This window comes from Anguilla anguilla, chromosome 4, assembly GCF_013347855.1.
Source record: "Anguilla anguilla isolate fAngAng1 chromosome 4, fAngAng1.pri, whole genome shotgun sequence".
Lineage (NCBI taxonomy): Eukaryota > Metazoa > Chordata > Actinopteri > Anguilliformes > Anguillidae > Anguilla > Anguilla anguilla.
The window spans coordinates 62,804,909-62,819,301 of record NC_049204.1 but is presented as its reverse complement, the minus strand read 5'-3'; the positions used below and the strand labels follow the sequence as shown (position 1 = coordinate 62,819,301).

At 47.6% G+C, this 14,393-nt stretch overlaps 1 protein-coding gene across 1 annotated transcript in view; it reads right to left on the bottom strand.

Moving 5' to 3' along the window:
• The window catches only part of LOC118225732 (cadherin-10-like), a 35,912-nt gene that overhangs the window by 15,765 nt on the left and 5,754 nt on the right, over positions 1-14,393 (bottom strand). The window contains exons 2-5 of the mRNA XM_035414627.1: positions 9,344-9,638; positions 6,938-7,057; positions 3,439-3,606; positions 1,337-1,524 (exon numbers count right to left, since the gene is read on the bottom strand). Of these exons, the coding sequence (XP_035270518.1) occupies positions 1,337-1,524; positions 3,439-3,606; positions 6,938-7,057; positions 9,344-9,638 (771 nt within the window). The remainder of the gene's footprint in view (positions 1-1,336; positions 1,525-3,438; positions 3,607-6,937; positions 7,058-9,343; positions 9,639-14,393) is intronic.

Below are 14,393 nucleotides of genomic sequence, written 5' to 3'. Positions count from 1 at the left end.
CCCCCCCCATTCCCCATCTGATTAACACTTACATTTCATATTTATTCATTATTTAAATGTAAGGGCTATGATTTACCATCAAGTGTTATGTAACTAAACAGTTATTTTTCTCTTTTTTTTTTTTCCAGCTGGAACTGGTTTGTTGCTGGTGGCACACTGGTGGCACGCTGGCGCAGTGGGTAGCTTTGTCGCCTCACAGCGAGAGGGTACCGAGTTTGAATCCCAACCGCGGGCCCCTCTGTGTGGAGTCTGCACGTTCTCCCCGTGTCTGCGTGGGTTTCCTCCGGGTACTCCGGTTTCCTCCCACAGTACAAAGACATGCAGGCTAGGCTAATCGAAGACTAGGTATGAGTGCGTGAATTAATTATGGTGTGTGCCCTGCGATGGATTAGCGAGCTTTCCAGGGTGTATTCCTGCCTCTCAACCAGTGCATGCCACCCCTTCCCAAGCCCTCCTCCCCCCCCCCCCAACACCCCCCTCCCACCCCCCCATGACCCTGACAAGGAATAAGCGGTTTAGAAAATGGACGGATGCATGATTCTTGCTGTCCTTGGCGCTCTCCAAGGTGCTGAAAGAAGCAGTCAGTAACTTTACTGCTGTCTCCACAGAGCCATATATCATCAGAACAGGCCGGGGTAGGTGAAAGCAATGGCAACACAGTCTATCCGGTCACAGAGTGATGATTGGTTCCACTGTGAACTGGCTTCCTATTGGCTAGTCCCCAGTGAAGCCTCTGACTGTAAAACAGTAGGAGCTTTCAGCCTCAGAACAACATTTACTGTTTGTTTTAACACAAAATGGTGGCAAAGTTTGAGAACTGATACTTTGCATTATCTGTGACTATAAAAACTTTCTTGGATCACTGATGACGATATATGATAATATCCAACATCAGAATCCAGCAACCTCTAGCCTGAACAAGATGCAGTAACGACAAAAACATTATCCACCAACGCTGTTCCACCAAAGTGCATATTCTGTACAGTGATACAATGAGTATGAGTCTCACTAAGCGGTAGTCCTTTTGAAGTTTCCCTGACAACCATTACAGAAATATGTGGACCTTCTTATAAAATAATATGATAAATATACTTCACCACAATATACAGGTATTTTTTTAATATCTGAAAGAACCAGCAATTTTTATATTTGGCCATTTATTGTAAAGTGCCACAATACCTTTTATGCTCTTGATAGTACACTTTATTCAATATACTGCAGTATTTTCAGCTTCTGTAATGGAAGGTTGCCATACAGTTTATTTTTTTTTGACTTTCAAGCACAGCACTCTCCCGTTTTTTTGCATTTCATTTATATTTGAGGAGGCTTTAGTCACCTTTTTGACGGTGAGGACCCCCTCTTGCGTGGCCCTGTCTGTGACGATGTCGAAGGCGTCGAGCCCGTCCCCTCCGATGACGTTGTAGTCCATCTCGGCGTTGACCCCGATGTCGGCGTCCGTAGCTTTGATCCGTCCCACCGGGGACCCGGTCCCTGCCGACTCCAGGACGCTGAACTGGTACACACCTGGCGCACGAGGGGGTTAGAACTCACATGAGTTTGACACACGTAACGTAGATCTGTAGACATCTGACTGACCCAAACCTGCAACATCAGCTCCGTGCGTGTTTGTGTGTGTGTGTGCATGTGTGCGTGCGTGCGTGTGTGTGTGCGTGTGCGTGCTTGCGTGCGTGCGTGTGTGTGTGTGTGTGTGTGCATGCGTGCGGGTGCGGGTGTTCTCTCCAGAGTGCAGAGGCTGTCCATGGGGGCAAGGGAGGAGAGAGAGTTTGGGAGATGGGAGATGTAGAGAGAGGCATTACTGTGCTAGACAACAATACTATCACAGTCTGATAAGCAGAGTCATCTCTGTGTCTGATTAGAATACCCTGCTCATCGCCTAACCCCCAGCAACGTCCCCCCCCCCCATTCAAATGAACCGAGTGTGGGGAACAGCGGTCACATCAGGAGCTGTTAAGCGCTCGCCCCCCCCCCCCCCCCCCCTAAACCACGCCCCCACTCCTGCGCTCTTACGGCGGGCACGCGGAGTGCCAGTGGCAGCGTGCCAGTCTGACTCAGCAGAGCCGCGATTCACAAGATTCACAAGCCACAGTAAGTGTGAGGGGGAGAGAGAGAGAGAGAGAGAGAGAGAATGACAGACAGAAAGACATACAGAGAGACAGAGACAGAGAGAAAGAGCATGTGAGAGAGAGAGAGAGAGAGAAGGAGAGTGAATGTACAGATGAACAGACATGCAGAGACAGACAGAGAGAAAGAGCACGAGAGAGAGGGGCAGAGGGAGGGAGGGAGAGAGAGAGAGAGAGAGAGAGGGAGAGCGTGTGTACAGACTCAGTGGGCACAGCCTGGCCTTGCTGAAGGCTGACACAGGCAGGCCTGGCTGCCCAGAGAGGACAGACTGCTCACACCACAGCCAGGGAGGAGACACAGCTACACGCCCGCACAGCATGAGGAGCCAGAACATGAGGGAGAATTTCCACCCAAAAATTCATTAAAATATGTCTTGAATTTAAAACTTTGCCACCAAGAGCTCCCCTGTTTATTAGGGGAACACAGAAAATGTATTGGCAGATTATGTTACAGCCCATATGCAGAGGGACAACCAGTGAGCATATCTGGACAGGCCTCTGTTTGTCCGCACGCTGCATGTCTAGATCTACGTTTATGCGTTCGGTTGTATATGTTCTTTTCCGTGCTTTGGCAACATAAGACATATCTAGTCAGGACAATAAAGCATTCTGAATTTGATCTGTTGCAGTGTTAACGTGGGCGAAGACAGTGCGAGTGAGAAAGGGAAAAAGGGAGGGAGAGATAGAGAGAGAATGACTAAAAGAAAGACGTACAGAGAAAGAGAGCATGTGTGAGAGAGAGAGAGAGAGAGAGAGGGTGAGAGATTGTTAACATGGTGGGGAAGACAGTGCAAGTGAGAGAACGGGAGAGAGAGAGAGAGCGAGAGAGAGGGAGGGAGAGAGATAAAATGCACAGAGTGCGCGCTTTTCATTTAATAGGGATTACCAGACTGATCTGATGCACTTCGCAGGACCCTGCGCTCCATCATACGGCTCTACATTTAATTACTCCCTGACTTCAAGAGACAGAGACAGTGACACAATAACGGGAACGGGCCCTGTCCCAGGGCACCCGCCACCCCCCTACCCCCCACCCCCCCCCCCCGCCGCTCCCTACACTAATCCACATTCATTCTGAAATGGAGACCAGATGGAGACAGCCTTCTCACGGGGCGCTGGGGGTGAGGGTGCGGGTGTGGGTGGGGGTGGGGGTGGGGGTGTAATGACTCTGGGGGTGGGGGTGAGGGTGAGGGTGTAATGACGCTGGGGGTGGGGGTGAGGGTGAGGGTGGGGGTGAGGATGAGTGTGAGTGTGAGGATGAGGGCAAGGGCGAGGCTGGGCGCGGGGGCGTACTGACTCTGGGGGAACCGCGGCGGGTTGTCGTTGACGTCGCTGAGGGTGATGTTGACGGTGGTGGTGCCGGAGAGCCCGCCCATCTGCCCCGCCATGTCCTTGGCCTGGATCACCACCTGGAAGTGCTCCCGGTTCTCCCTGTTCATGTTGGGCAGGGCCGTGCGGATGACTCCTGTAAAAAAGGGGGGGGGGGGGGGGGTTAAATATTTAATAACGCCTTTCCAACTTTACGGCCAGGGCTCCTGTTCGGTCCACCAAACCGAAAAATGTAATCCCAAAACCAGAGAGCGTGCGGGATGAGAAAAAAAGAAAAGAAAAATAAATACATAAAAACAAGAGAGGGAGAGATGCTGTACCTCAGGCTGCCCCTGAGATTAGTCTGATCCTTAGTCATACTAATCCTCCTCCAGAATATTAGTTTTTTAAAAACAAAACAAGGTAAAAAAAATATATATATAGTAGTGTGAAAGGGGAGCAGAGCGTGTGCATCTCTCCGTCGTTTCGGGGCGGCTGTTCATCGCGGCGTAGGAGGCGGATGTGATGTCACAATCGCTCACTGAATGCCTGTGCGCGGCGTGCCCTGATTGAGCGAATGAGTCATTCGGAAACCGCACGCAGACAGAGCCGTAATGGGGTACATCCATACGGTAAGTATATCGGGAGTGCCACTCTGCATGAGCATAGCAATGCCTCAATATTATTTGCAAATGGAATGATATTTATAATTTTGTTTATCGCGTATGTCGCTATACATTTAGAGCAACATTTCAATGTTATTCAAAAACGTAATACCATAAGGCATTTTGTTCGTGAAGACTGACTCAAATCAAAGACAGAGTTATTTTCACAAACGCTCTTCTTAATGTAACACCCCAGCCACTCAACCCCCAGCAATAAAAAAAAAATTGATTTAAAAAAGTATATAATATTCCAATATTCAAAAAGAAATATTTTTATTCAAATTCTGTATATTCAAATGCAGTATTTTCTGTGTGTGTGTGTCTGTGTGTGTGTGTGCATCCGCACACGTGTGTATGCCTATCCGTGTGTGTGTGCGTGTGTGCGTCCGCACACGTGTGTACGCCTGTCCGTGTGTGTGCGCGTGTGTGCGTCCGCACACGTGTGTACGCCTGTCCGTGTGTGTGTGTGTGTGCACGCCTGTCCGTGTGTGTGTGTGATACAGTTTTATCTCCTCGTGTTTCCCACGGCCCAGGCTGGTGTTGCAGTGTGTCAGAAGCTCTCGTGCTTTTTTTCCCGCTCGTAGAGACACTCAGACGAGCGTTTTATCTTTTTTTGTTTTGATGGCCTCATCACAGGAAGTGGCAGCAGCTCTCGGCAGCGGCAGCGACTGAGTTCAGATTAAAAGAGCGAGCGCGCGCGAGTGTGTGTGTGTGTGTGTGTGTGCTGCCGGAGCGGCGGCGGCGGCGGTTTCACATCACAGTTCCGCGTTTCAAACGTCCCCGCGGAACTCCGCGGCGCCTGCCTTACGGTGGGATTACAGTTAAATATGAAAAAAAATATCAAAGACAGGAAAGTGAAAGTGCCTACATGGGATTTTGAGGGTTCCAACTTTGTTCGTTCGTTCGTTCGTTTTTTTTTTTTTTTTTTCTCCTTTAGCAACCATCATCTCGCTTGTCTATCAAAGAGCAGCGGTTATCAAAGCGGACGCACAAATCAGGCTGTGATCCCAGCCGCCCGACTCAAAATGTCTGCCTTTTATAGAACACCTCCCGAGGCTGCTCCATCAATGCGAACGCTACGGGAGAGCAACATCCAAACATCACACGACACAAATTGGTAGGTTTCTGAGCACGAGCTGCTAATTTGAGGTCCTGTTTCAAGGCCTTGCCACAGCGTCTCTATCGGGTTGAAGACTTCTACTAGGCCACTCCAAAACTTTTGTTTCTTTTCAGCCATTTAGATGCGGACTTGCCTTTGTGTTTTGGATCATTGTTTTGCTGCGTAAGCCAATTAAGCTTCAGCTTCAGCTCACAGATAGATGACTGCGCAGTCCCCTTCTTTTATGGTATAGAGCAATAATGGCAGGTCCAGGTCCTGAGGCAGCAATGCATCCCCACAACATTACACACAACCACCACCATGTTTGACTGTTGGTTCTTCCTGTGAAAGGCTGCATTTTCATTCCACCAGACACAATGGGACATGTGCCATCCAAAAAGTACACCGTTATTATTGTTTAAGTACATTATCCCAAAAGGCCTGGGGATCATACAGCTACTTCTTTGCAAATGTGAGATGCTTCTCTTGGGCTAGAAGTGGTTTCTACCTTGCTACTTCCAAATTAATCCCATTTTTGCCTTATTGCGGAGCCATGAACACTGACCTTAGCTAAGGCTGGAGAGGCCTGCAGTTCTTTGGATGTTCTTCTGGGATCATTTTGTGACTTCCTGGATGAGTTGTGGCTGTGCTCTTGGAGACATTTTGGCATGCCAGGAAGATTCACTGCCGTTCTAAGTGTTCTCAATTTGGAGATAATGGCTCTCACCGTGGTTCAGTGGAGTTCCAGAGCCTGAGAAATGGCTTTGTACTGCTTTCTGATATATATAAGACTGATATATTTTAACAACTTTTTTCTCATCTCTTCTGGAATGTCCTTTGAACGTGACATAGTGTGCTTGTAGAAACTTTGCGGTGGCTACTTCACTCTGACGGTTAGGTTCAATATGAGCGAGGTTTAGAATCAACAGGGAAGGTTGCAATCAAGCCCGCCAGTGTTCAATCAGCTGAATCTAATTATCAGTTAAATTTGGTTAATTGGTTGACTGAGTATCTGAAGGGGCAATTGCTTTTTCACATGGGTGATAAGGGTGTTTGATCATTGTTTTGTATTTCCTCATTTCCCTTTGTCTAAAATTACATTTTGTTTAAAGATCGGAAACCATTCACTGTGACAAATATGCCATAATACAGGAAATCAGTAACGAGACAAATGCTTTTTTCTTGGGACTGTACGTTCTCTCGCTCTCTCTCTCTCTCTCTCGTGCCATAATCTGTCTTTTTCCATCTCTCTTCCCCCTCCCTCTCTCTCTCTCATGTTGTAATCTCTCTCCATCCCCCCTCTCTCTCTCTCTTTCTCTCTCTCTCCACCCCCCCCCGTCTCCATATCCCCTCTCTCTCTCTCTCTCTCTCTCTCTCTCCCCACCCCCCCCCCCTCTCTACAGACACCCTGGGTGTGCACTGACTGACAGGGCCGGTATCTCAGAGTGCTTGTGTGGGGTGGGAGCAGCAGGTTAATCTGGGACCGGCTGATTCGTGCGGTCTCCGTTTCCGTTGTATTTAAATAACGGGACACGCCCGGGAACCGTTCCAGAGCGCAGATTTTTAAAAAACTATTCACTTTCTGAGTTTTCTCTTGTAAGCCGGGGGTGGAGGAAAGAGGAGGGCGGTCCCCATCTCGCGGTATTACTGTCTGCCACGTTGGGATAATTGCTCTGGGGCAAAGCGACCGTGTGCGGGATCAAGCTCGTGGCGGTCGTGCTGACCTGTGTCGGGCTCCACAGAGAAGTAGGGCTGCCCCTGCAGGATGCTGTAGACCAGCCTGGCGCTGTTTCCGTACGTGGGGTCGTCCGCGTCCGTCGCGGTCACCTGTGCCACATTGGTGCCTGGGAAAGGAAGAAAAGGGCAGTGTGTCTTCGGGGTAGTTCAACAATGAGCAAATTCTGTGTTAAGAAATCTCCCCTCGTTTTCTCAACTGTCGATACTTCCCTCACCAGGAACCGTCACGGGTTCCTTAAAATTTGTGCTGGCAGTGGCGCGTATTGAGCCGTTCTGTTTGACCCGAAGTTCAAAAACAAATTTTAAGCCTGGCACTGAGGGGAGGAAAAAAAAAACTGCTGGCTGGTTCCAGAAGACTCTGGGAGAACGGGGATAAAATCCTAACTAGGCATGTCTGCTTGGCGTAGTGCCAGCGAAGTGAAGGTGAAGTATAAGGAGGAGGAGGAGGAGGAGGAAACTGAGGTTGTGAATCTGACGTCACTTACAGACGCTCCACTCAAAGCTCGTTCAGGACTTATCAAGACTTACGTCGTGATTTTTCTGCATATGATCACACTTGTATAGTTCAAAGTACATGATCAGTAAATTATCTTTCATAGAACCAAGCACACAGTTTGCTTTTGATCTGCCACGTCTCATGGAACTTTTTTTTTACTCTCGATGATTCAATTGAATTATTTGAAATTGAGTTAATGGGAAAGTCAAAAATGTTCAAAAAAGTTTTTTTTTAAATTGTTATCGACCATGATGTCTTTCCTGGCTAAATCAGTATCTGCGTATGTGACATCAATGGAACATTTCCCCTGAATCTTTGACATAACTTTTTTTTGGAACATCAGACACTAGTGCTCTGTCTGTGGATAAAGCAATGCTATCTCACAAACAAATTGGAATTCAACCAGAATGCTGAGCAACATTCCTGGAATATTTCGGTGCCAGCTGGGTAGCTAAATCTCTCTCTCTCTCTCTCTCTCTCTCCTCCCTACCTCTCTCTCACCCCTCCCTCCCTCCCTCCCTCCCTCCCTCTTTCCCCTGTTTCTTCCTCTCTGGCCTCCAGTGGAACATGCTATCTACGGAACAGATAGAAATCCGTCAGTGTCCAAGCACCCCCCCCCCCCCCTTTCCTTTGCTTTACATCTTATCAGGTGATCATCTCAGCGTTCCGCGGGGAATGATGTCATCCGTGTTCGCGGCGCGGCCGGGCGTTCCGCCGCGTCCGATTGCTTCTCGCGCTCGTTAAACCTGGCTGCCGAATTCAATTTGTTTACGCGGTTAATGAGCCGGCGTCCGCATCCCCTGAACCATTAAAAGGAGGGAAAATAACGTTTGACCTACAATTCTGCTGAGCACACAGGCAAACCCCCCCCATCCCCTCCCCCCCCCCACCCCCACTCCCATTAAACCCAATTGGTTATTATCGTTTGTTTACTTTACGTATCTGCTTGTAAATTGTCTGTTGATCTCTTGACTAATCAGTTTAACCCCTCGACTGCCACTGGGACTCCTCCCAAACACTGAACTCCCAGGATCAAACTCCCGTAGGGGATAATGTCTTTGTGCGGCATTAGAACCGTCATATGGCACCATGGGATATCGGTGGGGAAATTTGTCCCCCCCCCCCCCCCCTTTTTTTTTTAGGGCTCCATCAGGCCCTGTTTTTCTGACACTGCTCAATACTTCAGAGGGAAGCTTTTGGGATCAAAACAGCAAAACAATGTAATGCTCTTAAAGGAGAATGCAGTGATGCTTTTCTGACACAAGAAATATATTTTTACATTTTTCTTTTTCTTTTTCTTTCCATGTTTCAGGGTTCTGTCGTTAGGAATCTGACTGAGATTACATATCAACAATATTACATTGATAAGTTTATTATCTTTTTTTTTTGTTTTCTTAGCTGTAAACATAAACTGACCACAAACAATTTCTGCAACCTCGAGACACTGTTACCACTGAAAGGAGGTCATAACCATTATACATATTATAGATTTAATAATAAAAAGGTGATGCTTCTTTTGAAGTCGTTAATAATCCAGGGTATTGGATTTGCCTTCATTTATTCTTTTTTGGACCCTTAGGGCCTACTAAAAGCTTTAGAACATGCAAAACCTGTTAGCACATGAAAAATCAATAACATGACCAATGATTGGTCATGGTACTTGTTTTCCACCAATCACCGGTTGCGTTGCTAGTTTAGTGTGTGCTGAATGTCTTCGTAAACCAGGTCCTTAGGGCACAGTTTGTTTCCCTTTCTGTTTTCTGTCATCTACTCTCACAGCCAACCCACAAACACTTAAGTTAAACTGAGTGCTTGAATGCAGGATAAAGAAACAAGATACGCTATTTAAAACAGTTTTCCAGATTTTAAGAAGTAAAACCACGTGTTTGAAACGTACCGACTTCTACCATTTCTGGGACGCTGGCGGTGTACACCTCCTTGGAGAACTTGGGCTCGTTGTCGTTGATGTCGTGGATCTTGATGATGAACTCAGACTCGGGCTCCAGGGGATGGTTGGTGAATTTGTTGACTGCCTGAGCCCGCAGTGTGTAGTAGGCTTTCTCCTCCCTGTCCAGCCTCTTGGTGGCGTGAATGTCTCCCGAGTTTTCGTCGATCAGAAACAAGGTGCCGGCCCCATCTCCATTGAGAACGTACTTCACACTGCCGTCCCCTCTGTCCTGGTCTGAGTGGAGCTGTGGAGAGGAGACAGCAGTGAGACTCTCAATGATATAGACCACAAGTGTGGATACTACAGTGAGACTCTCAATGACATAGACTACAAGTGTGTAGACTTCAGTGAGACTCTCAATGATATAGACTACAAGTGTGGCGACTACAGTGAGACTCTCAATGATATAGACCACAAGTGTGGAGACTGCAGTGAGGCTCTCAATGACATAGACTACAAGTGTGGAGACTGCAGTGAGACTCTCAATGATATACACTAAAAGTGTGGAGACTGCAGTGAGACTCTCAATGATACACTAAAAGTGTGGAGACTGCAGTGAGACTCTCAATGATATAGACTACAAGTGCGGACACACTAACAGTGGAGACTAGAGAGAGCCTCAGAGCAACATAGACTACTGCAAAGGAGACTACAGTGAGAGACTCACAGTGACCTAGTCACAGTCACATAGACTACAGCTGTGACTTGAGTGCGAGTCACAGTCAGATAGACTGCAGATGTGGAAACTAAAGTAATACTCAAGTGCGACGACATATTGAATGTCACCATCTCAACATCAGCATCATTTCAATTTACGCTGAGATTTTAGTCGAATATTTAACATAATATAACATAATGACGAGAACAGGCCATTCAGCCCAACAATGCTCATAAATTTCCTGACTAAATTAGTGGTCTGATTACCAAGAGACTAGATAGTATCAAGGCTAGTCTTGAAAATCCCCAGAGTTTCTCTCTCTACTAAGTGACCTGGCAGGCTATTCCACACATTGGCAACTCTGCATGAATAAAATTCTTCCTAATGCCTGTACAGAATTTACCTTTTGCTAACTTCCAATGTCCCCTCGTTCTATCAACAGAACTCAAACTGAAGAATATCTTTTAGTTCACATTCTCAGCTGGAGCTCAAGGTCCTTTTGATTAATATTTCAATGAAATGTTCTTCCTGATGAGTCCTCATAGGTCAAAATATTAAGCAAATCAATCGTCTGAACGACTCTCTGGTTGTAAATTCTAAACCTGTAACCGGTCCAGGAGAATTTACCCTCATTTACAACATTGTCTTGTGGAAAAGGCCACTTTAACTGTGGAATTCTTCCACAAGTCTGTGGCTCACTGTGATAAATTAGCCTGTCCTCTGCAGTTGCACAGTTGTGTAAGAATAACCTTTAAAACTGTTTCTTTAAATGAAACAAGCATCCTTAATGTGTCTTATGATGTATGACTTCTGCAAAGCGTCTGATTTGGTCCCAGATAGTTTGTTAACACAGATTCCCCCTCCCCCACACCCACAACATCACACCCCCCTCCCCCCCCACCCCCACCACATTTTAAGCCATGCACTGAGTGCTTTAGATTTTAATTTGGTTCAAATTAATTCACACTCAAAGCATGCATCCCTTATTTCAGAAACCGCGAGGAAACAGGAACTGCTGAAAATCCCCAGTCATGGTCAAGGGCAGTCGCAGTCTCAGCCCAGGTCTCAGAAATACATCCCTGCCTGAGCAACAGCTCATCTGACTGCGGCCTCTTAATTCAGACATGAAAACCCGCGAACGTGTTTATGTCGTCGCAGAAAATAGAGAAAGGTTCGTTAGCTTTTAAAAACAAATCAAGAAATAAAATGGTTGACAAATTCGCACTGGGACAATACACTGCTCACCATCAGAAAAGTTACAGTATTATTAAAGACTTGAAATATGTATACGCACACGCGCATGAACGCACGCACGCACACACACATAAACACACACAAAAACACATGTTCGTGCACACACACAAACACGCACACAGGGACAGGGAAGAGATGTAAGAATCGCCTTATATAAGAACCACTGAAATGAATGAATGAATGGATGACTGAAAGGAAGACTGTTTTCTTAAACAGAGCCCATATGAGGGCCTCCCCTGCTGACTCTTTCATTGCCCCCCCGGGTGGACGGAGCTCCGCTGCAGTGGTCCCCCCGCAGCCTCGGGGTCCTCGTACCAGATTCACGCGCCGCTCCACTTCGGCTGCCTGGGGCCCTTTTCATTCATTTATTACGCTGTGAGAGGGCGGCGCGGCGGAGGAGGAGCGTGTCTTTTCGTATAAACAGTCCTTTATCACCGTCGGGTTCGACGGCAGATACTGGAAATAAACAGCAGGGGAGTGAAAAAGAGGGAAGAAAAAAAAAAAAAAAAAAAGCTCTGGTCCAGCTAGGTGTGCCTCTGGGAGAGATTCGGTGCAAAGTGAAATTGATTAAGCCTGTCATTACACCGCTATTTTTACAGCATGAGCGCCGCCGAAACAGCTCAGACCGCTATTCAAATTCTCACAGTACATTACAATAATTACAGGAATTACCATGATGTGGGGGAGGGCAGGTTTTATTTTAGTTTTAAGCTTGGTGTGGGGGGGGGGGGTGTGATGGTCCCATCAGCAATGCAGGGGGCTGACATGTACAGGAAGTTGCTGTAGTAGATGTCTGTGCACTCTGCCCCCCCCCTAACCCCCCCCCCCCCCCCTCCATTCCCACACCCTAGGTCTTCACTTGGCCTCATTCCTCATCGTCTCCCATGGCAACAGAAATTTACTGTAGCTCTGTCACTCACGTCAGGGAAAAAAAAAAAAAAAACTCTCAGAAATCAATCTGGTCACCCACGCGGATTTACGTCCTCCGATCGATTTTATCGAAGATACAATTAAACCCTGGCGGAAGGAAAAAAATCCCCTGAGACCCGCCCCATGTGAACCGCCAATCAAACCACCACACCCACCCCACCCCCACCATGACCACACACACACACACACGCATGCAGACACACGTGCATGCACACGCGCACACACACACACAAACCATCTTCCTTCTGATCTGATTTTTAAAAAATAACTAAATAAATTAAATAAAACATAAAATCAATAATTGCCCAAGATGCAGCATCTTACCCACGTCTGCACGCCAGTCATGGTTTTTTACATGATTTTCAGTCCAAGGGTGTGTCCTTCACCAATCAGTGCTCACCCTGTCACTGCACTGCGTAGGCCTGAGCAGTCCCCGTAGCTGTTTAATGGAGGTGATGTGAACGTCCTGTTTCCAGCACGGCCATATTCCAAACGCACAGCTCCTGCCCCTCCCGCACCCTCACACCCAGGCTAGCCTGCTATCTGCGGAGGCTATCTGTCCCATTCCTCACTAATTGAATTAATTACAACAGCCGCCATTTCCTCGGTCAGGGGCCTGACCTCCGGGGTCACCTATCAGGGAAGCGTATTCTGCTGAAACTGCTATGCTTCTTGTCTGTCTGTTCAGCAATACATTAAAATGTTATCTTTTAATTAAGTCTTTTTTATTTATTTATTTTTTTAAACGGCTCAGCCTCCGTTTCAGCTGAATGTCTTTTGCTTGTTAGAACGGGGTTGGCTGGACAGAAGGAGATAAAGTCATATAGATCCTGTCAGACAGCAGATATAGACACGCACGCATGTGCACACACACACACACAGACACGCGTGCACACACACATGCATGTGCTCAGACTGCTATTTTCATGGAAATGATTCTGTCACAAACTGGCCTGACAGTCTACTTGCTTGTCTGCCTCTCCTGTCTGTCTGTCTGTCTGTCTGTCTGCCTGGCTCATCTGTTTGTCTTACTCTCTTGCCTACATACCTGCCTACCTGTCTGTCTGTCTCTCTTGCCTGAGTACCTGTCTACCGGTATGTCTGTCTGTCTTGCCTGGGCACCTGTCTACCTGTCTGTCTGTCTCTCTTTCCTGAGTACCTGTCTACTGGTATATCTGTCTCTCTGGCCTGGGTACCTGTCTGTCTGTCTGTCTGTCTCTCTTTCCTGAGTACCTGTCTACTGGTATATCTGTCTCTCTGGCCTGGGTACCTGTCTGTCTGTCTGTCTGTCTCTCTTTCCTGAGTACCTGTCTACTGGTATATCTGTCTCTCTGGCCTGGGTACCTGTCTGTCTGTCTGTCTGTCTCTCTTTCCTGAGTACCTGTCTACTGGTATATCTGTCTCTCTGGCCTGGGTACCTGTCTGTCTGTCTGTCTGTCTCTCTTTCCTGAGTACCTGTCTACTGGTATATCTGTCTCTCTGGCCTGGGTACCTGTCTGTCTGTCTGTCTGTCTCTCTTTCCTGAGTACCTGTCTACTGGTAAATCTGTCTCTCTGGCCTGGGTACCTGTCTACCTGTCTGTCTGTCTGTCTGTCTGTCTGTCTCTCTTTCCTGAGTACCTGTCTACTGGTATATCTGTCTCTCTGGCCTGGGACCTGTCTACCTGTCTGTCTGTCTCTCTGGCCTGGGTACCTGTCTACCTGCATGTCCACTGGGGAGCGCTGTGGTTCAGGGTCTCTGCAATGTTAAGGAGGTGTGGAGGTGAGCAGCTGGTAATCAGGAACATGAGTGGAGCCCAAAGCCCAGAGGGGCTCAGAGGATTCAGCTACCCCCAGATATCCCAGCTCAAGAGCTGAGTCACACAGCCCAGGAGGGGGGGGGGTTGGGGGTGGGGGGGCTCTCCATCTTTTCGTCTTTCCCCCCCCCCCCTCATCCCCCCTCCTGCAATCTCTAGCTCCACCAGAGGGATGTTATCAGAGAGCTAGTGAAAATGAATTTTAACCCCCCCACCCTCCCCCCAAAAAAAAAAACAAAACGCTTGTTTCAAATGTCCCCCAGAACACACCCACTGGGCCCGGACCAAGCCTTATCAGGAACTCCGTACACCTTATCAGATATGCTGGTACTCGAAAAACCAGTGGCTATTTTCCCTTTGTC